General features: G+C 37.6%; 2 protein-coding genes across 2 annotated transcripts in view; both read right to left on the minus strand.

Annotated features, from left to right (window-relative positions):
- atrn (attractin) overlaps positions 1 to 11,279 on the minus strand; it is a 210,609-nt gene extending 199,330 nt beyond the window's left edge. Inside the window, 1 exon segment of the mRNA XM_020921620.2 lies at positions 10,858 to 11,279. Within this exon segment, the coding sequence (XP_020777279.1) occupies positions 10,858 to 11,057 (200 nt within the window). The 5' untranslated portion in view covers positions 11,058 to 11,279.
- A 1,197-nt stretch (positions 11,280 to 12,476) lies between these two features.
- Positions 12,477 to 21,342, minus strand: part of eif2ak3 (eukaryotic translation initiation factor 2-alpha kinase 3) — a 56,603-nt gene continuing 47,737 nt past the window's right edge. The window contains exons 14-18 of the mRNA XM_020921761.2: positions 21,062 to 21,235; positions 19,887 to 20,060; positions 19,569 to 19,670; positions 18,898 to 18,960; positions 12,477 to 16,767 (exon numbers count right to left, since the gene is read on the minus strand). Coding sequence (XP_020777420.2) covers positions 16,582 to 16,767; positions 18,898 to 18,960; positions 19,569 to 19,670; positions 19,887 to 20,060; positions 21,062 to 21,235 — 699 coding nt within the window. The 3' untranslated portion in view covers positions 12,477 to 16,581. The remainder of the gene's footprint in view (positions 16,768 to 18,897; positions 18,961 to 19,568; positions 19,671 to 19,886; positions 20,061 to 21,061; positions 21,236 to 21,342) is intronic.

Genomic DNA, 21,342 nt, shown 5'->3' on the forward strand with positions numbered 1-21,342 from the left:
ACATTCATGTTTCACTGATAACTGATGATTCTGACCAAATCCAACAAGGCCCACACAAATTTGTTCTTAGTTATACTAAGTTCACAAATTAACTGTTAGTAAAAGACAGCAGAATATGTGGTGTTAAAACTATGTCTGTTCAGTCTTCTAACAAGAAATATGTAACTACTGGAGGTGGCACATCACCTGCACGATTCTATGGACATAGAAAATTAAACTATTCTTCTGAACATGTGCATGAAAATAGATATGTTTATGCCTTACACTGGAATATTATAACCAACGGCACCACAAATTCCATAGAGACTAGCAGGTGAGGCCGTCTTCCAGAACACATAAGAGTCAAATACATATATATTTTTGGCTAAAATGTTACATACTGTGGCTTTAAAAGGTGCACTACATAACTTTTGGATATGGATATGTCATTGCTCCGCTTCAAATGTTCCACAATATGACATAAAAACAGATCCACCTTACATTTATTCAATTACAGATGGTTTTATTGCTCAAAAATACCTATAAAAACAGGCATTCTGACTGTGCACGGGGCTGCCTCTCCAAAGATCTGACCAGTAACTTGGCCTGGTTTGGGTTCCTTGATGATAGAAAGATTTAATGCCATACTGTGGAAAATTTCTCTCCATCGCAATGCACCTTTAAAGCAATTTCCCTTGTGGATCTAGTTAAGTCCATCTATAAATGAAAGCTCTATATGCATCCATTTAATGTGTGTAGCTTATATACAGTAACTAGCCCCCCAGGCTCTGGGGGCAGTGGGTTAGAGTAGGGACAGCCCCAGACACAAGGCCCTCATTCACGAGCACACACACACACACACACACAGATACACACACGCGGGACGGAGCAGATCTCATAGAAACTCAAAGAAGCACAAGAAGTCATAAAACAGAAACATGGTCACGTGTCTGCAGCTGAGAGCAAGAAATCACAGTCTACATCAGATAAGAAGTGCAAATAGACGACAGTGAGAGATGCAGATATGAAGATATATCGTTTATGACTGATATCAATGTTTGCTTTTCATTTACTGTTCTCCCCCTGTGCTCTGTCTGTTTCCTGGCCATTAAGGCTGCAGTAAAAATGAAATTGGAGAGGTCGCAACTGGCAAATAAAAAAAAAAATATTGAAGTAATCGCTCTACTGTGTTTTTTGAACTCTATATACCTTCACGAGAATCATTTGGATAATTTCAGCCCTAGAATTATCAGCCCTGGAAGATAAAGGGTAGCTGCTGAGTTGAAAATTACAACTACATGACATCACAAGGTGGAACAGAACACTTTGCATTTTGGAGATGTACACAGCCTCATAATGCAGGGTTACTCAAACATGTGTGAATGAAACAAAACACAACTCCAGGTGTGTTTTTGAGGAGGTAACAACAGTATAACATGGTTTAAAGCTCATAAGAATCAATTCTGTAATAAAGGACCTTGGAGTAGAAATCTATATCTTCTACTTTCCTCCAGTGCCTCAATGTTTACAAACTCCACATCACTAATACTACAGTTTGGTTATAGTCCCCTCAGACAAAGCCACACACATGCTCCCCTCTCCCTCCCTTCGTTCTCTCCGGACTCATTAGATCAGATGGGGTCATAAACAACAGTAGAGTGTGCTGTGGTCCTCTCTCGCTCTGTTGACATTGGCCGGTTTGGGGACTCCATCTTGGCACAGCGGCTGCACAGAAGGCTGCTTTTACCAGCGCGCCGGGCCTCTTGTATGGGGTCATTGTCCGTATGCTAAACACAGAGAGCGAGAGGGAGACCAAAAAACTCAGCTCTTTGAGATGGACAACAACACGACCTCCCCGGTATGTCTGGAGCTGCAGGAACACTCTAAAAATGTTGTTGTGCTGAGGTTTTCAGACTTAAAACTACTTTATTTACAAACAGCTTTACAACAAAAACTTCTAACCTTTGTGCACAGTACTATGGACAAATTATTTAAACACAAGAGTAACGGCGCTCTATGCCAACTTCTTTTTCAGGAGTACATGTGTCCCTAAGTTAATTTTTTTTAGGATTTGCAATTAGGACGATGTGACCTCTTTCCAACTGACAGCTACTAAGACTTTAGAACCGTGCCGTGCTCAGACATGATAGTGTAGGGTTCTATGGGCCGCATTCACACCCGCACAACCGAACTAGACCACTGATGACGTCCTCACACAGTGATGTTTGTTTACATGATGCACAGTAGTGCATCAATATTTATTAAATAGTGAGACAGATAAGTGTCCTGCTGCAATAAGCAATCCTCCGTTAGTTTATGGATATAATAACAGTGCAGAGGAGTGAGGACAGCCAGAGGCAAGGCTGCAAAACTTCTGTCATTGTCCACAGCCCTTATTGAAGGTAAGCGAGTATTCACCATTTTTATTCACTGCTTTTCTTGTATGAACATTAGTGTGTGCGCGTACATGAGCACCCGTGCCATGCTTTGGCCCGCCTCCTGTTTAACTCATCACGTTACGTCTGTGTGCAGTCTTCTCCTTGCACTCACACGTGCGTCTGTTTTGTTTTCCTCATTCGCATGCTGAAATATTTGCTCACAAATGCAAGTGAAATGGGCACATTCTAGAACCCTAGTGAGTAAGTAAAAGGTGTGTAACGTTTCTGATAGCAGTTACCCACCTGCTCGACTTCATAGAGATGTGATTACTTTGGTGAAATCTATCTACCCATTTCTTCTATTGCAGTGTTTTGTTACTAAAATACCTTGCATTCAAAACATGTATTCTTATAAGAACATAATGTAGTTGGCCTGGTGGCATTGCCTATTTGTGTCCAAGGAAATGGATAGACATTGCTTTGCCTGAAAATATTTCAGAATATGGCATTAAATAACATCTCCATGAAGGTTACATCTCCCCCACAGGTTTTGGTTGGTGATAAAATGGGCCATTCCCTCTGTTCCTCTGGAAGGTCTTCTGCCACATTTGTTGCCACATATAGTGTAAAATGTCTGTACAATCTCAAAAGTGAATAGCTAGCACCTTGCAGAGTCTTCATGGATATGGGGAAAAACAAACAGCTCATTTGACACAATCCAACAGTCCTTTACATGCAACCTTTGAACGCCACATGCTGCACTTAGATAATTAAAATCCCAAGATATAATGTTTAAAACTGAGCTCGAAAGAGAAAAAGTTTCAAAACAAACATAAAAAATGTATACCATAATATTTCTGGTCCAGATCACAATTTAAAATTTGATGACAATTTATGGTATTTAAGTTAACTCATCTGTGCAAATGTTAAATCCACCTGTCACTCACTCAGAGCTTTGTTGAGACTGACAAATAGGAGGAATGGGCAGTAAAACATGTCTTAAAAAGTGCAAAAAGCTGCATTCAAAAGAAAATTAGTTAAGAACGTGTCGTAAATTACATATTGTCACAGGAATTGAATCACAATTTGATTTCTCCCAATCCCTAACCGTACAATCTCAAAACAACTTTATTTACCTCTGATTTACCACAGAGCCATTCATTCTTTGTTCAGACAGCATTTGTGTTAAAATTATGCTGCAAACTGCTTATGAAAAATACAATGCCATATTTAGACCCACACTCAACTTGCATGATGTTAAAATCTCATATTTCACTTAAGCGGATCACAGAGGCAAAAAAAAAAAAACCCCAAAAAAACCAAAAACTGCTCTCTACTGATTTACACACATACAGGCAATGTTTTAGGCCAGGTGTATTTCTGAATGCATTTTTATTCCATGTAGCTTTATTATGAATGACAGCAAAGGCACAGACCACCACCATTTTTTCTGGTAGAGGGTCTACTGCATCTATGGGGATGTGATTCTTTTGCCTGGAATGTTCCACAGCATGGTATTAAACTTGTCTGTTTTGCATTTATTCTATTACAGGTGTTTAATTGCTTAAAAATTCTATGAAAAACAGGTATTCCTACAATATCTGTATCTAGTCCGGTTTTCCTTTCTGCTTATCTTCATGGAGAGAGATGAGTTTAATGCTTCACTGTGGAAGAAAAGTTTTACAGCACATCTTTAAAATATATAGGCTAATAGGCAAGACAATAGAAGATCGATCAATTGCAGAACTGTGCTATTTTAAAGTTTGACAAATGAGGAAACAACTGCATTAGACAATAAACACACTTATGACAATAGCGTTAGATTACGTTAATAGGGAACTAAAGGCGTCTGCTTCCTCAAACATGGTTACTTTCACCTGTCACTTACAAAAGAATAACATTTAATCGTGACCATCTATGTCAACTGTCAAATCACAGTTCAGCTGTAGATTTCCACATGCCTATTTGGTTCATTTCACATCGCCTTGTGCTCATTTGTGTGTTTGACCTTGATGTTTTGAAAGTCCTCTACAAATAAAGATGGATTTATAGGTTTCGTATCTGACCATTCAGAGACATGGCCTCATATTACAGCTTTTGGTGAAACGTAATCCCGTGATATTGGAGCTGTCCAGTTAACATGGTGCTTTAGTTTCCTGACAGAATAATGACACGGGCCCTCAGTGTCCACAGACAAACTGTTACCTCCAAACTCTCAAACAGTCAAACTTTAATGATGCCCAAAGGGAGCTCAGAGGCACAGCCATACACCGCACAGACGAGAGCACAGCTAATGGCCCCAGTACACTTATTTTATTGTACCAGTAAAAAGATGACTGATCACTACCAAAACACACATTGTAACTCAAGAAGAATTGCTCTACAAATATGAATAAATAATCTCAAAACATCACTTTCAATGACAAACTTGCAGCAAAGGTAAAGTTACCAAAAAACGTAAAGACCAATTGCGCTTGTGTCTCCTATAAAGCTGTAATCTATGACACCCGTGGAGCATATGTTATTAATTTGCAGACGTCGCCGTAAACTTCATTACAATAAGATTTAGGCAAACTTTATAGATCCACAAGGGAGACAGTAGCTCACATGTCACAATATCTTATAATAACAAGGCGAAAATATATAAAAATATGAATGGCATAGTAAATTCTCAATAAGTACCAGAAATAGCAAGAGACTGGTGTCAAATAATAAAGTCGGCACTGCTGATGTCTAGCTGATGTGTACCAAAATGACTATGCAACACACCAATTAAGAAAATAAAATTGGACAACAACAACTTCAGATGAGTAAATGTTGAGGGGAAACAACTCTAACATGGTTAAAAGCTTAAAAGATTTAGAAGAATACTGTAGGTGCTTTAAAAATTTACTCTGCGTACAGGTAAACAGATGAATTCAGAAGGTGAATTAAAATGGAATATGAATAAACGATTACATTTTGCATCCTTAACAGTGTTTTTGTGAGATGTGTTTGGACATCAGCATTGCTAAAATAAGAAAATGTCATAATAATTATCAATACACAAGGTACTGGAAACTGAAATTGTGTAACAGCTGTTTGTGCAGTACTCAACATGCAGGGGATTTTTGCTCAACTCTGATAAATGAGACATTACCAGCAGTATTTTTATGTTCAGTTTGTCAATGAGGTCAAAGATGAAATACTTACTTACTTTACAGTTTGAATTCAGAGTCTGAGCATCTTTCACTCACCCAACCTTTCATCAAAATGTATATAATTATATTCTAACTTCATCATACTTTCTACAACACTCAATGCAATAATTCTTCAGTCCATTTCCACTTGCATTATGTTTGAACTTCCTTGACCCTCTGAAATCCCAGTGCATCTATTTCCTGGTGCTTTCAAGCAAAGACCTTGTTTGGCCTCTTATCCCCTGCACATAATAAAAGTGTGTGAATAAGCGTGAATCACTTATTGACCTGACATGAACTCGGCTCGACACAAATCTATACACAGCAACATCACATGAGACTTGGACACCTTTGCTTTGTCCACTCATGTCCTCATTAAATCGCTTGTTCAAACCTGAGGGGGCTGAACGTTTGGTGCAGAGAGACAGAAAGAGTGGACAAGGCCTTAGGAAAGGAAATGAGGAGAAACGCAACAAAAGGTGAGCATCATGGACCGAGAATGCTGTTTCCACGACAACCGCATCACAAACTCTTTGCTAAAACGAGGGCCGCATAGTAGAATAATAAAAATGTGAAATATGAGAAGAGTGGGCAAAAGTCTGACATTTTATCTAAGATCAAATCAGATAAGCGCCATATTTAAAGGTATACTACGAAACTTTTCTGGTGGAGGGTTGGTCACATGCTAGTCTCTGTGGAGATGTTATTGCTTTGCCTAAATAAAACATGAAACTTCTCCATCTTGCATTTTTAGAATTACATGGGTTACAAAAAAAAAATACTTGTTTTTTTTCTTTTTTTTAATTGGATGAATGGTCAACTGTGTGGATAATAAGTGATAATGTTCAACAGTGCATCCTCTATTGGGCTAGACTTGAATGAAAGACTTTATTTGAAAGCGCAGGAATTTGGTCATATGAGTGAAACATAGAAACTATTTTGAGTTAATATCATTGGAATGTCATTTACCAAAGTGCAAAAATCAACAATTAAAGTTAAGTCATATACGGACATTTAAGAGTCACCTTAGACATGGATGTAGTAGAGGAGGGGGAGGAGAGAGAACAGTAATCTAACAGACATCTTCTGGCAAAGAAAAATTTGCCACCAATTAGCAATGAGAAGAAATAACCCAATACTAAATTATAATACCCAGGTACAAATGAATACAAGTAGCATCATGGGAACTCAGTTCAGCAACACTGTAAGACCTCAAAGTTGGCTCGATTCCTTTTTATGTTTTCATTCCAAAAGTAGCCTGGATAGCCACAGAAGACAAAGACAAAGACAAAGCATCTTAAGAGAATAAAAAACACCAGGATGAAGATCAGGTTAATATGAACATTTTAAAAACAAAATGAAGACACTCACTGCAGCAGTTACAGAGAGAGGGATGACAATTTTTTAATGTAAAGTCAACTGGAGCCAGAGTCGATGACATGGGGGTACATCCAGCACCCCCATGTTCACTTCCTATTTAGAACCGGAGCGGGTAGTGGGTTAGCTATGTCCATTTATATACAGTCTATGTTCACAAGTAGATCAGCGATACAAAACAAAGTGCTTGACCCCTTTCTTTGGAGCAGTCTCCACCATGCAGTCTACTCACTGTCCACTCACCACAGGCTGTCTGCTCCTCTTTTAGACTCTGAGAGTCTGTATGACCTGGGACAGCCAAGTCAAGTACCGCAAAAACATTATGTCCTGAGTAAAGGATTTTGAGTTTTATGCCAAATAAAGTATTCAGAACAAGAGGAAACCAACCCAAAATACAAATAGCAAAAATAGGTCATGTATCATCAAAATGTACAGCAATTCTGCCATGAACAAAAATCTGAAATAAAATGCACATGACTGAAAATGATGAATTAGCCAAAATGCACCACTATGCCACAATGAGCAGCGTCAAGATTTTTCATGTTTTTAATTAAAGATCCACAGTCAAGTAATTTTAATTCAACCTAAACCAAAAAAGTATTTAGATTAATCCAATACTTGTATCGGATATCAGCGCCAATATCAACTTCCAAATATCGGTTCAGACAATATCCTGGTTGAACATTGATGGAATAAGACTATTTACTGACCGTATTTGGCCCATAAAATCTCATAATGTTTGACCTTTTATTGTTCTGTAGTTACTTGAGAGATAAATAATACACATTTCAATCAGTTGTGTCTTGTTTTATTTATACTTTAAGGAGATCAATGCTGTCTCTGCACTGATATTGGGTATTGGCAAATACTTAAAGCCATAGTATCGGAATCAGTATTGGGACTGAAAACCACTAACCCTAACCCACAAGTATAGTGCTTTTTATCCATTCATTTATGTCTCTTACTTTAATCATTCAGAAAGATTGTTTTCATAAAACTGTCACATACCAGAGGAAGGGTGTTGTATTAGATTTTACTGTTGTTGGGTCCAAGTGTCAATATTTGTCATTTCTGGAGATAAGCCTAAATTAAACTAATCTGTAATTTCCTTTCCTGTGGATCAATAAAGGTTTTTTCAAATCAAAACTAAAAGCAGAACGCCCAGATCTGAATAAACCACCAGCCCCAGTTCTGCCCATTTCCTTTTGCTTTTACAGTGCAATAAACCAAACTTCAGTATTTTTTCAGGTAAAGAGTAATAGAGTAATTTCCTGTGTTTGATTCAGGATATGGTCAGAATAAAACTTGCTGAACTTGTTCAAATCATGTTGGTTTTGACTGCTGGACACTTTCCTCCTTCTCCTCTTATGTTTTTACACAGAACTTAAAACACTGGAAAATCACACCACTGCTAATGATGCTATGATAACCGTGTAGCCATAGAAACCATAGATGTCCCAAATGGGCACCCAGATTGATTTCCAAATTTACTTACGCAGTAGTTGTTTTCAAATTGCATAAACCTGGCATAAGATAAAGAGGACTTAATACTGATTTCGTAACCCTACAGATCTATTTATCTTAGTTTTGCACAATACACATAGCCTGACCAACTTTACTTCAGGAAGGTGCTGATATAGGGCTGAGTTATTCAATCTAAAAGTAAAAAAATATACATTATTATTTCAATTAAAATAGTACAGAAAATAGTAAGCTCCATTTGGTTAAAGATTTTTTTTAAGTGGACTGGAAATTAAAAGCTTAAACACAAAATAGAAGCTACAAGCAGTTAAAGCATCTGATGTTACTACAGCATTATAATGAGAAGTGATCATATTTAACCCATTGGCCGTCGGGAAAAATCAATCTCCATTTTATGAATGAGACGGAACAAACTAACCATAACAGTGTTGGGGCTGCATTAAACACAGTGCGAGAAAATCAGAGAAATAAAATTGGTTTTATTTCAAACTAATCATTTTGAACTTACAATTCGACTAATCTATTTAATCGATGTCAGCCCTATGTTGATATAGGATATAGTTTGACAAATTCACTGTGTTTATAAGTATTTTTAGTGTTGTTAAAACCTCTTCTGGGGCCTGTGAATTAGAATATAAACACTGTAAAACCTGCTTCACATTACAACATGTTGCATCTGTTCCTATCAAATAAACAATAAATAAAATGCATAAATAAGTACATATGAAAGCAATAAAGCACAATATAGTTACAAATCTATAGTTACAGATAGGACATTTGTGGATTATAGTTTGTTTAGAACATTCCCTCTAACTGCAGTTGTGGTAGTCCTCCTCAGAGATTTTTCATGGGGAAATGGGAACATTGGTCTCCTACTGCCCTGGACACTATAATTAATAAAGCGGTCTATAGCTCACAGCAATTAGTCTTCATCAACTCATTTTATCTGGATCTTGGTCTATGAGAGTTTACTATACAGAACCACATTGCGTAGTGGTTTAAGGCTGTTATCACTTTCATATAAATTTTTTTATTACTACTATCACTGTAATTGCTTGAAACTAGATCAAACATGCCACTCAGCCACGGGATACAAATCAAAACATCTCGCTCGTAACAGGGAGGGAGACAAACAAAACCAGCAAAGATCATGACATCTGTACCAACGCCAATACTGATACATGTATTTACTCTTCAAATGCATAGATAACAAAGCAAGAACAGAAGTTACAAGAAAAGGCAGTCTAGTTACTTCAACGCGCATTATGTAACTTTTCTAGTGTCGCCATGGTGATGTTATTGGTTTGCAGAAAATGTTCCACAATATTATTTTATGTATTTCTACTTTGACACCAGTCTCTCTATTTTTGCAACTTATATGGAATTTGTTATTGCCATTTATATTTTTGCTCTTTGTTATAATATATGTTATTTTATATATATATGTGTGAGCTACTGTGTCCAAATAATTTCCCTTGTGGATCAATAAAGTCTAAATTAAACTTTGCTATCTCCATGGAGACAAGCGTGTCCAGGCCAGGTTACAGGTCTGTGGAGAAGTGACTCTGCTAGCAGTATGAATACATGATTTTTTTTCTTCTTCTTTTTTTTTTTTAAACAGTATTTGAGCACCAAAAAAAGTTACATAAGGCAAGTCATATTATATCCAAATTGGAAAGCTGGCAATTAACTTTAGTGCTAATACACCAAAGAGTTGTGTATTATGGAGCTCTACACAAAAGGACAGCATATATAGACGCTTTCTGTAATAATATCATCATCTGTTTTATAAGCTTGTCTGGAGAACACAGGCTCCACTCCTCACGTGCAGCATCTGACCCCAAGTTCACAGTTATCCTCCCTTTACCACTCTGGATAGACACTGACCACTGCAGACTGGAGTCATGTGGTCATCCAACACATGTCCATATACTTACTGAAGATACAGCAACATAGTAATTTAAGCCTAATACCTGGTAGGGAAGCAGATTATTGCACTGAATCCATTTGTCATGAACATTATATATTACAGGCCAATTCTCAAGTAGTCACCAGCTTTCCATAAGTGCTTTGCAAATACTACAAGATAAGCTACTGGAATAAATGCTTGCACTGAGTTATTTGAGGAACATACTATTCACTGCAAATTCAAAAAGGCCAAATGAAATCCGATCAAGCAATAGTGTGAATAAACAATGTTTATGTTTATGTCATGTTACGTCTGTGATTCAAGTTAATGTAAAACTGATGCAGCTTATTGTTAACGTGGGACGATGAGAGACTTTCTTTAGGACTTGTGAGTGCATTCAGTCGTGTTTTAATTCAGATCACCTGCCAGCTCGCAGTACTACGCCAGGACCAAAAACAACCCGTGCGTCCGGGGCAAAGCGCTGGCTGGGATAGTGCAATGAAAGCGGCTTTATTGTGGCGGAGTGGTGCCATGCACATTGCCCGGTACGTACCTGAACCGTCCTCCGCAGTGCTGGCATTGGTCCCCCACCCAGCCGGGGTAGCACACGCAGCCGCCGGTGCTCGGGTTGCACTGTCCGTTCATGCACGGTTTGTCGCAGTCCTTTGGCTCGGTGAGCGCTGGGAGCCCGGACAGCAGCCCCACGGCGGACAGCAGCACCGCGGCTAGGAGCAGCAGCGAGGCCCGCGACATCCTCCACTAAAGATGGCTGCTACAGAGTCCAGGGACGCGAGAGGGAGACAGTCGGAGGTGCAGGCGCGGGTCGGAGATGTGTGTGTTCCGGTGCCGGTGAGGTCTGACTCGGTCTTGTTCGGTTCTCGGCTCTCGCTCTGGGGCAGGTTGCTCGGTTGGTTTACATCTTCACAGCGGCTCTGTTTCCCTGCGCCGCACCGAGCCGCATATTGACATCCAGAAGTGACGTCCTGGCGACGGAAATGCGCAACGGAGGGACGCACGGACGCACGCGCGGGGCTTTAAACCAGGGGCCCATCATAAATTATTCTGTTACACCAAACACTTGTGGAGACTTTGCTGCTGCAAGACAGACACATTTCAATAAACGTGCTCTCATTTTATTATTACGTGATGTACAACGTTGTATGGAGCGAACATGTCCAGTAAAACCAGATAACGCAAAAATAGAATGTTATTTTTGGTGTGTCGCGTGTATTAACGTGCACAAACAAATCTAATAGCCTAATCTTAACACGATGTGTCAGTTAATCCATTCATTTTTAAAATGGCTTAGTATTTAGAAGATAAAATAGTTTGCAATACATGTTAAAATATAACTCATTTAAATGTTAAAATTTCTTTAACAACACTTTAATTTTTTGTTATTTCATTTTTGCATAATTTTACTGCATAGTTTCCATCTTAACTAAGAGTTTCCAGATATTTCCTTTGTTGATGTGTAAGAAATGATTCACTAGCCTGTGGGGATGATAACTTGGATAGGCTAACATGTTGTTAGAAAGATATTGTGCCCTTTAAATAATCATAGTTAAGATGTTTTCAGTAAACAATGAATGGTTAACAAAATTAAAGGCTCTATATTACACAAAATTGACTCTGTGAGCTTTAAGTCATGTTATAATGCTGTTACCTCCTCAAAAACATACCTGGGGTTGTGTTTTGTTTCATTCACACATGTTTGAGTAATCCTTTATTATAGCCTGTCTACATCCCCAAAGCTCAAAATGCTCTGTTCCACCCGTGTGATGTCATGTAGTTGTAGTTTTCAAGTTAACAGTCACCTTTTACCTTTAGTCCAGCAGAGATTGGCAATTCCAGGTCTGAAATTATCCAAATAATTCTAGTGACCATGTATGGAGTTTAAAAACACAGAGGAGCACTTCTGTATTATCACATGGCATCACAAGGTTGAACAGAGTGTTATCCATTTGAGAGATTAACACAGCGTGAATATGCAGGGTGTATGTGTTAAACATAAATGAAACAAAACACAGCTCCAGATATGTTTGTGATGAAGAAACAACATTAAGTCCCTTTAAAATATAAATAAACAAATACTCATTATTTTGAGCATGTGATCAAAACTAAACATAAACTGGAGTCAAATACAGAAAAAATCACAACATGAAAAAGAAATGGAATAGAACAGTTTATTAAATTCGGACTTGTAAGAAGTCATTAATCCAACGCACTCCGTGGTCTGAAGCGCATTCATTATAACACCAACCCACAAAGGATTGATCACGGCTCAGGAACATAAATAGTGAAAATAAACATATTTACAATGGGACACAGGTAGGGAGCGCTGTGCACATGTAATGCCACAACTACAGACGGAGAAGAGAGAGGAGTGAAATCACAAAAACGTGTTAACATTTTAAGATTTTCAAATTGTCAAAAAAGAGAACAAAAAAACAAAACAAAAAAAAACTAAAACGCCATTGTCAAAAAGTCAGTCTGTTATCGATGAGGACTTGGTGGTTTAAGTGGAAGGGTTTGTTGCTTCTAAATAATGTCTTATTTCAGTCACTACCTAATATACACTAATCAGGCATAACATTATGACTACCTGATACAACCTCCATAAACTGTATTTGTAATGTATTTCTATCATATATTCTATCATGTCAGTTGGATCAGAGTCATATTCATGCTGCAATTGTGATATTTTCTTGAAAATTCTTACAACATTATTCAATTGCAAACTTTGATCCAGGAGCGTTAAAGATGCACTCTGTAACTTGTGGTAGAGAGTCCGTCACCTGCTTCTCTCCATGGAGATTTGCCCGGAATGTTCCAGAGTATGGCATTACTCTTAATTAGCTCTACAGAGACAGCAGGTGACGCCATAGGGCCAAGTTACAAGTTCACAGCAAGTTTTTAAGTCAGTTAAAATCCATGTAACTGGGCAAATGCAAGATGGACACGTTGAATGCCATACTGGTACAGTCCAGACAAAGCAACAACATCACCATGGAGACAAGCAGATGATGGACTTTCCACCAGAAAAGTTACACAGTGCACCTTTAACATTCAAGAGTAAACAAAATGTGAATAGGGAACCAGTAAGAATTGCATGCATTTGAGGACATGGCTGGATAAATGTAGCTCTAAGACGTCATGGAGACACAGGGAAACGCAGTTCTCTGAAGCCAACATCATTACCTGAAATATTAGTGTTTGTAGTTTGATACTTGACTATTCAAACTTTGATTCAGTTGTATTGCAACTCCAACATGGGCTGTTTTGGGCAACTTTGGATACTGCAGACGTGGAGATGCTCTGACCATTACATGTCAGTTAAAATATCTTCTTAAACTCTTAAAAATCCTTAGTTCTCAAGTTTTTCATGTTGTGGGGAATAAATATTGCCTAATATATCAACAGCTGTCATAACAAAGATTATTTTCCTTCCTCTTTCTGTGGCCATAATGTTCTGCCTGATATGTGCATGTCACTATGTACAGGAATCCTTCATTTTGCCAGTTACAAGTTCCTGTTTTTTTCTTAAATTTGGATTATACACTTAAACAGAAGACTTGAATGATTTGACTTTATGGAAAACATACAGGACATTATCATAATAAAAATCCTGAAGAGTAATAAATTGTACCAAAATATTCCTTACAAAAGTACAATCACTGAAGAAAAGTACGTTGTGTGCAGTTACAAACAGGTCATGTGACTCTTCCCATGAGTTCAGTATATACAAAACAAAAGGTCAAAGGTGAAAGCAGGTCCGTGTCTGCCATAGAGAAACTGAAGGAGGCAAACAGTCCTAATCTCCCATGTTAAATGTTCATAAATGAAGACTACATCATGTGGTGAGTTGTGCTTTGTGTAAATAAGAAGCACAAGGTTAAAGTGATGTGAGCGTTGGAGTGGGCTTGTAGAGGAATAGTCTCCAGTATAGTTATTTTGAGGATTTTTGACCATTAAAACCTATAACATTTTCTTCTGAAATGCTGTTATGGTAATGGTCCTCATTTTTCATCGTTCTAAAGCCTTCGAATAGATTTACTTATCAAATTAAATTCATTCATTTTACTTATGTATGAAAATATATCCTTAGAATTTTCAATGCCTAATATCAACAGAAAATCATCTCAACAATAGTTTAATATGAATGGTAAAATGGTGGAAACTTTTAGTTGTAGACATAGACTGTACAAAAAAGTGACGTCACCCATAGAGTTCGGCTCCAGTCAAATGAAGCTCACCAAGGCTGGCATATTAGGAACAGAAATTAACTTCCTGACAAAACAGCGAAATAAAAATCCCAAGATCATGAAGAGCGGGGTTAATATGATCATTTAAGGTCAAAACGATGAGACTCACTTCAGCAGTTGCAGAGACGGGTGGCAACATTTAAGCATAAAGTCAATTGGAAACAGAGTTGATGGAGCTGGAAGCGTCCATTTATATATAGTCTATGGTTGTAGTTTTGTATCTACTGGTAGTTGTATTTTTATCTCTGTCAAATGGTAAGAATAATGATTTTGGCAATAATTAGTTATGCAAAACTAAAGTTGTTTCAGGCAAAGAAGATGACCAAATAGTAAAACTATTATATATAAAACATTCACTCTCCTTTGAGTGCTGACAGACTTTTTCTAAACAAGTACCTCATACAATCCCACTCCAAATGCTCCAAGTATTCTTCAGACTAGATGCAGTGAATGAAGTGAATCTACAGTAAAGTACACTTGTCTGTCTCTCGAATGGCACTCTGGTCCGGCAGGTTTCCTCTGGCTCCTTCAAAAAAACACTGAATTGAAAAAGTTATGACCGCAACCTCTGAAGGGCGCTGCAACATTCAACTTATCTGTTAATGGCAAAAATTGTCCCGTTTCTTCTCCTACAAAAGTCAAACTATCTTACACTTCTGAGGGAAAAGTCCATTTACAAGCAATTCTCAGGCTATTTACAGCAAAGATGGAAAATTATTACAAGAAAACATATAAACAGGCTTTCATTCTGTACAAAGATCCAAAAAGGAGGTGCTTGTAAATGATTGAGCACCTCAAAAACTCATTGTCCAAATTACTGGCTTTAGAAACGGCTCTCTCCTCTTTTTATCAAGTCCATGCAAAAAATGTTCAAGAAAAGGCAAATTATATCAGAAATTTTACAAACCACAATTTTTTGATTAGAAAAATAAGAAAAAGTTTTGGTCTCCCATCAGGCATTGCAGGTGTAGCTCACAGCTTTAGTGCCAGTGATTTAGCTCATCTTTAGTCTCACTAGTTTGGGATGGTCCAAGCGTCAAGGCCCCGCTACAGGTTTGTTTAGGTTCCTGAGGTTTTGGCTTTGGGGGTGGACACTGGCAGCAGGTTTGTGGAAGCAAGCAGTGGATTTATTGTTTGTTTGCGACCGCCTGGGATCAAATCATAATTTCAAAAGTTGAAAATAGAAAAAGATAAGTGCTGTCTCTTCCAATGTAGCATTACCATATGCATTCAAATACAGTATTGGTCAGTGTGGGATAGAAGTGACTTAAAAATAGACCATTTTGTACACCTATGAAACTCCCACAAGCTTCTTTAAAGCCACAGTATGTAACTTTTTGCCAGAAAATTGACAAAAATGTGTTCTTTTTTCAGTTTGTTTGTGCTTATTGCACTTTTTTTTTTTGCAAAAATGTTGTTCCTTTGGCTATAATCTTGTGTGTGCCTCCTCCACAAAGTCACATACTGTACTTTTAAGAAATGTACTGAATTTGACTGTACAATTATTTTTTTCTTTTTACATAAAATGTGGTTGAAATTTTAGTTCTGCTTCAATGCCAAGCAATATGGTAACGAAAAAAGACTTAAGGCATTATACTCTAGAAATTTAAGCAAAAACAGATTGTCCTCACTAAAATAACAACATGTATTTGAAAATGGCATCCAGAAGAAGAGACACACTGATCCTTTCTATTTTTGCAAACGGTGACCCTCAGCATGGGAAAAATACAAAATGATCAGATGGTTTGGAGGTATTCAGTTTTCATAATGTGGCTTAATGTTGCTTTGATGGCGCATATTTATTGTAGAAAGGGCCTCCAGTCAACAGCCCATCTGCTCCATTCTTAAAATATCCTTGAGGAATAAAACACACTTGCCAAGTCTGCTGGGTACTTTTCAATGGCTATGGTGAGGAAAAAAATATCGTTGATCGTATTTGTGTAACAGGAGATGAGTCTAAAGACAAAATTGCTGGGTGATTCCTTGTGTACTGTGGCGTGGTGTTTTATAGATTAAGATGAGGAGGAGATCTGTCTGTTCGGTCGTCCCATAGAGGAGGCGCTGTAGGTGCGTGAGCGCTGTCGGACCGCCAGGCGACAGGGCAGCTCCAGCTCCTGAAACAGAGGGGTCCCAGTGATGTCTGCAGCCTCGGGACGCTCACTGGGGCTCAGAGACAGCATGCTGCGCACCATGTTCAGCTGTGAAGATATAACATACAGACAAGAGTCAATAACATGTGTGTCAATAACCTAGTTTTATTGTGTTCTACTCATATTTTTACATGTACATCGCAGGGCAGTAGATGGGGGCAAAAAAGGGGTCTATTGTCCCATGTCCCAGCGTTTAAGGGGACCCACTTCCTATCCATTTATATTAGAGAGGGCCCATATGAGGCTTCTTGCCCGTGGTCCCTAACTTTCTGTCAATGGGTGTGTATTCTCATATTACGTTATATTGTTAAGCACTTTGGGGGAGTACTGTCTGTTTTTAAATGTGCTATATAAATAAACCTTGACCTTGACCTTGACCCTGACCCTGACCTTGAATAAAAGTTTTTTTTTTCTTGACAATTAACGTCACACAAGGCAGTTAGCACAGATGTTGGGGCTTTTCCATAGCTTTTCACTGATTTATAATGGGAAATGGTTATTCATTTAACAGTGCACTATGTAACTATTTTGTTCGGCATCTGTCACCTCTGACGCCTCTGACGATAATTACTATACTGGGTTATGGTTCAATATATGAAAGATGGAACAACATCTTTTCAGGTCAATATTTATTGTGTGTACTTTTTCTTTGTACTACTGAGAAATACATGGTTATTTTAAGATTTAAGCCATAATAGGTTAAATTAATAATATTAATATAATATTAATTATTAACTTCTATAACTCATTACAGATGCAAACTAGGTACTAAGGTGATTCATTCTGCTGTTTATTTATTGCAGCTTTTTTGACAGTATTATAGCTTTAGAATAGTTTTTGTTATTTTAATGTGCTCTTGGGTTATTGAGTGTCAGTGGCATAATTAGTTTCAATATTATTATATTATGATATTACATTAAATTCATCTATATTTACTTTACAGCAATATCTCGTACCTCAAAATTTGTTATCATGACAGGCCTACTGGGCAGTCAGTGCTGATATTAGAGATTTTCCATTACTTTTATATACTGATACAGTATCAACTGTAAATGGGAAAAGATGATAAGTAATCTAAGAACTGAAAGCTCAAAATCATCTACAGTTGATTTCATACTGATAATTGGAGAGTTAATGCATGCTTACATTTGTTTATCTTTGAAACTACAAACAATATATTGTATAGACAGATTTTTAGTGTCCCAAAAAGAAAAGCTTGTGCTTAAAATGCTTGAAAACCAGGTAATTTATTGTGAGACTATGACACTACATGACATAGAATAGAATAGAATAGAATAGAATAGAATAGACAGCCTTTATTGTCACTATACAATAGTATAATGAAATTCAGCTATAGGCTTGAATTGCTCTCCTACCACATTTGTAAACAGGCTTAAATATTCTAAAATTTGCTACGCTAAATACCATTAGGACTGATTTCAGTACATCATCATTTAGTTTTAAATTAAACTTGAACTGAAATGGTCAAACAAGGCCAATATAAACAGAATGTTACTGAAATCCCCTGAAATTACATAAATAAATGGTAGATTAATCCAGATGGTTTTGCTACAGCGCTCAGACCTATGGAGCACATGACATCAGGAGGAGGGTCTATAAATAGCTGAGTCCACAGTAACAGAGTGGGATCCCGGGCGTTTCCAGTGGGAGTCCTGATTATGCTCCAGGATTATGTTAATCCCATTAAGAGAACAAACAAGTAACACTACAGCCAAATACAAGGCACTGATCTTAGGCAACATGTAGAGCTCAATTTACTCAACTACATATTATCCATCTATTGATCACTATAAGAAACTATGAGAAACTGGTATTATTATTAGCAAACCATTCGTTGTTTAGTTAGTACATAAATAATAATCTATGTAATGTAAACTTGTGCAGTGAATGAAAATTTCTTAGGCTGCCTCATAGTTTTTTTTAAGTGTTAAAGACAAATTGGCATAAACACAAATGAAATTATCAAGAAATCTTCAGCTATTAACTATAACAGTTGGGTATATATAATAATAATAATAATATATATTAGAATATATATTTCAACAACTGGCATTTACAAAATGAATTGTGGCTTTCATGGCACAAAGTAGCTCACTTACTCCTGCTTAGCTGCAGTTATGTTTAATGTCCACTAGATGGCGACAGAGAGCCACTCACCTCTTGAACGTTGTTTTTGGAGAAGACCTCAGGGAAGCGCAGAGCTCGCACCTCCGTCAGCGTCTGGAGAGAAGAAGTAAACACCGTGAGCGCAGCTAATCAGGGCTTTGTGCTCTGACAAAAGAGACAGAGCCAAACAGAATTATATGAACCTCCCAAATGCTCGGATTTAAGATGGAGCAGATTATTTAAATGAAATATTGTGTAAAGCTGCCCCAACAGACTCTACACACATAATTGGATAATTAACAAAGTAAAATAAGGGAGATAAACTATATCTGGTTTTAACAATAGAAAATACTTCTAATAAGCACAATGAGATAATTTTTACACCTGTGACCTGTCCAGAAATTAATTAAAAAGTTATTTTAGTACAATTTAGATTTTGACTTAAGGAGTGGATAGGAAAACATTATGGTCTTAAGCTGTAATGTGTTTCCTCTTATAAGTTAATTAAAAAGATAATATACGTAATAATAAATCACACTTTAAGTTAATTGAATACGCTTGATTTGGTCATTGCCCATTTTCCTTCTTATCTCAAATGCAGTATAATAAATTCAAACTTAGCTATTCCTAATGTTCAAACTCCACTCTTCCTAATGATGTAATGTTGTAATGAATGAAACTGAGTGAATGGGATGAGCTCATGTGATGCAGCGGTGACTCACCCGGACCCTCTCCATCTGCGTCCTGAACGGACAGAGCAGCTCAAACAGGATCAGACCCAGAGAGTAGATGTCCACTTTGTGAGAGTACGAGTTTCCAGAAAGCTGGGAACGCAATACATAAACAGTCAGTACTTTGTCTCATGTTTTCAATAAATTATATTCATAAACAATTCATAAAGTTAAACACATTATAGTGTGTAATATTATCTCCATGGAGACAAGCATGTAACGAAAAAGTTGCATAGTTCTGTTATCTTTATTATGTTTAGTATAATCAAATAAGACTATGTGAATATAGCATTTTTGTGTTGGTCTGACCTGCTCGGGGCTCATGTAGAGCTTGGTGCCGACCTGCCCCGTGTGGCGAGTGAGGAGCGGTGCAGGGGTCAAGGCACTGGGCTCTTCCTCGTCCTCCTCCTGGTCCATGGCTGTGACCAAACCGAAATCTCCCACCTTCACCACATCATCCATAGTGAAGAAGATGTTTGAAGGCTAAAAGACAAAAAGAAATAGATTTAATCAAAAATAGCATTCCCTTATCCCCGATAACATGTGCAAACAACCAATGTAGGTTCATATGATTCAATCTCCAATACTGATCTTAAACTGTCCTTGTCAAAAGAATACAATAATAAGTTTGGCTCCTGTCCCTCACTGTCACTATCTTCAAACCAAACAACATCGCAGGTCTCAACTTACTGCATACAGCATATTTCAAATTCATCTGAGATCAAATAGCAGCTGAACAGACTGGTAATACTGACAAAAATTATTTCCCGATATTTTTCGGTGTGTCCTGATAGTTATCAACAAAAAAGCGCTAAAACATGTGGTTGAAGGTTAAGTATCAAATGAGAAAGAACTGCAAAAATTATCCACAACTGGGCAGCAATATCATCTTTTTCATTTGCTTTGAATATTACATAGTCTCATCTCTTCACCTCTCCCTCTCTCTTCCTCTCCCTTGTTCAATTTTTATTTTCAGTCAGTTCTTTTTGCCACATTTCAAGAAAATTTTTAATTAGAAATGATACTTTAATCAATTTTGCACATCTTCAACAAAAAAAATTATAGTATTTATTCATTTTTACTGCTGCAGTTTTGCTCTATTGCAGTTTTGTTGTATTTTGTACAATGACAATAAATGTAATCTAATCAAATCTTAAACTTTTCTTCAAATGATCTACAATATTAGTAGTTTGATAAATTGCTCTAGAACAGACTACATAAAAGACTGTCTCTCTGGTCTGTTACTAACATCTTTATGACTGTATAAGCTATAAATCCTCCTGCCCCGCTCTTATGTCGGACATATGTAATTTTATAATTGTGCTGATATTTAAAAGAGCAAACATAAATTACAAGGACACTAAGCTGTACGGTCAGCATTAGAGTCCTTCCAAGCACACAGCATTAGATCATATAATTGATGAATGGGTGGTTTTATGTCTCGACGCTGCCCCCTGCCTGTCTTTGTGTGTCTGCGCGCTCACCTTGAGGTCTCTGTGCATTAGCCCTTTACTGTGCAGGAAGTCCACGGCCTCGGCGATTTGGAGGAAGATGTCCAGACACTGGCTGTGCTCCCTCTGGTCCGGGAGGCAGCGCTGGGACATCCAGTCCTTCAGGTTCTCCTTTCGACACAACTGCATTTGGATGTACAGGTACACCTATGGAGGGGGAGAGGGGGAGAGGGGGAGAGGTCATGAGAGGGTAAGTCACTGAGCATGTACTTATAACAAGATTACAACATCACATGAACCTAACAAACAGCTTA

The sequence above is a fragment of the Boleophthalmus pectinirostris genome, unplaced genomic scaffold, assembly GCF_026225935.1.
Source record: "Boleophthalmus pectinirostris isolate CB_2022bp ecotype Guang Dong unplaced genomic scaffold, ASM2622593v1 HiC_scaffold_10, whole genome shotgun sequence".
NCBI classification, from domain to species: domain Eukaryota; kingdom Metazoa; phylum Chordata; class Actinopteri; order Gobiiformes; family Gobiidae; genus Boleophthalmus; species Boleophthalmus pectinirostris.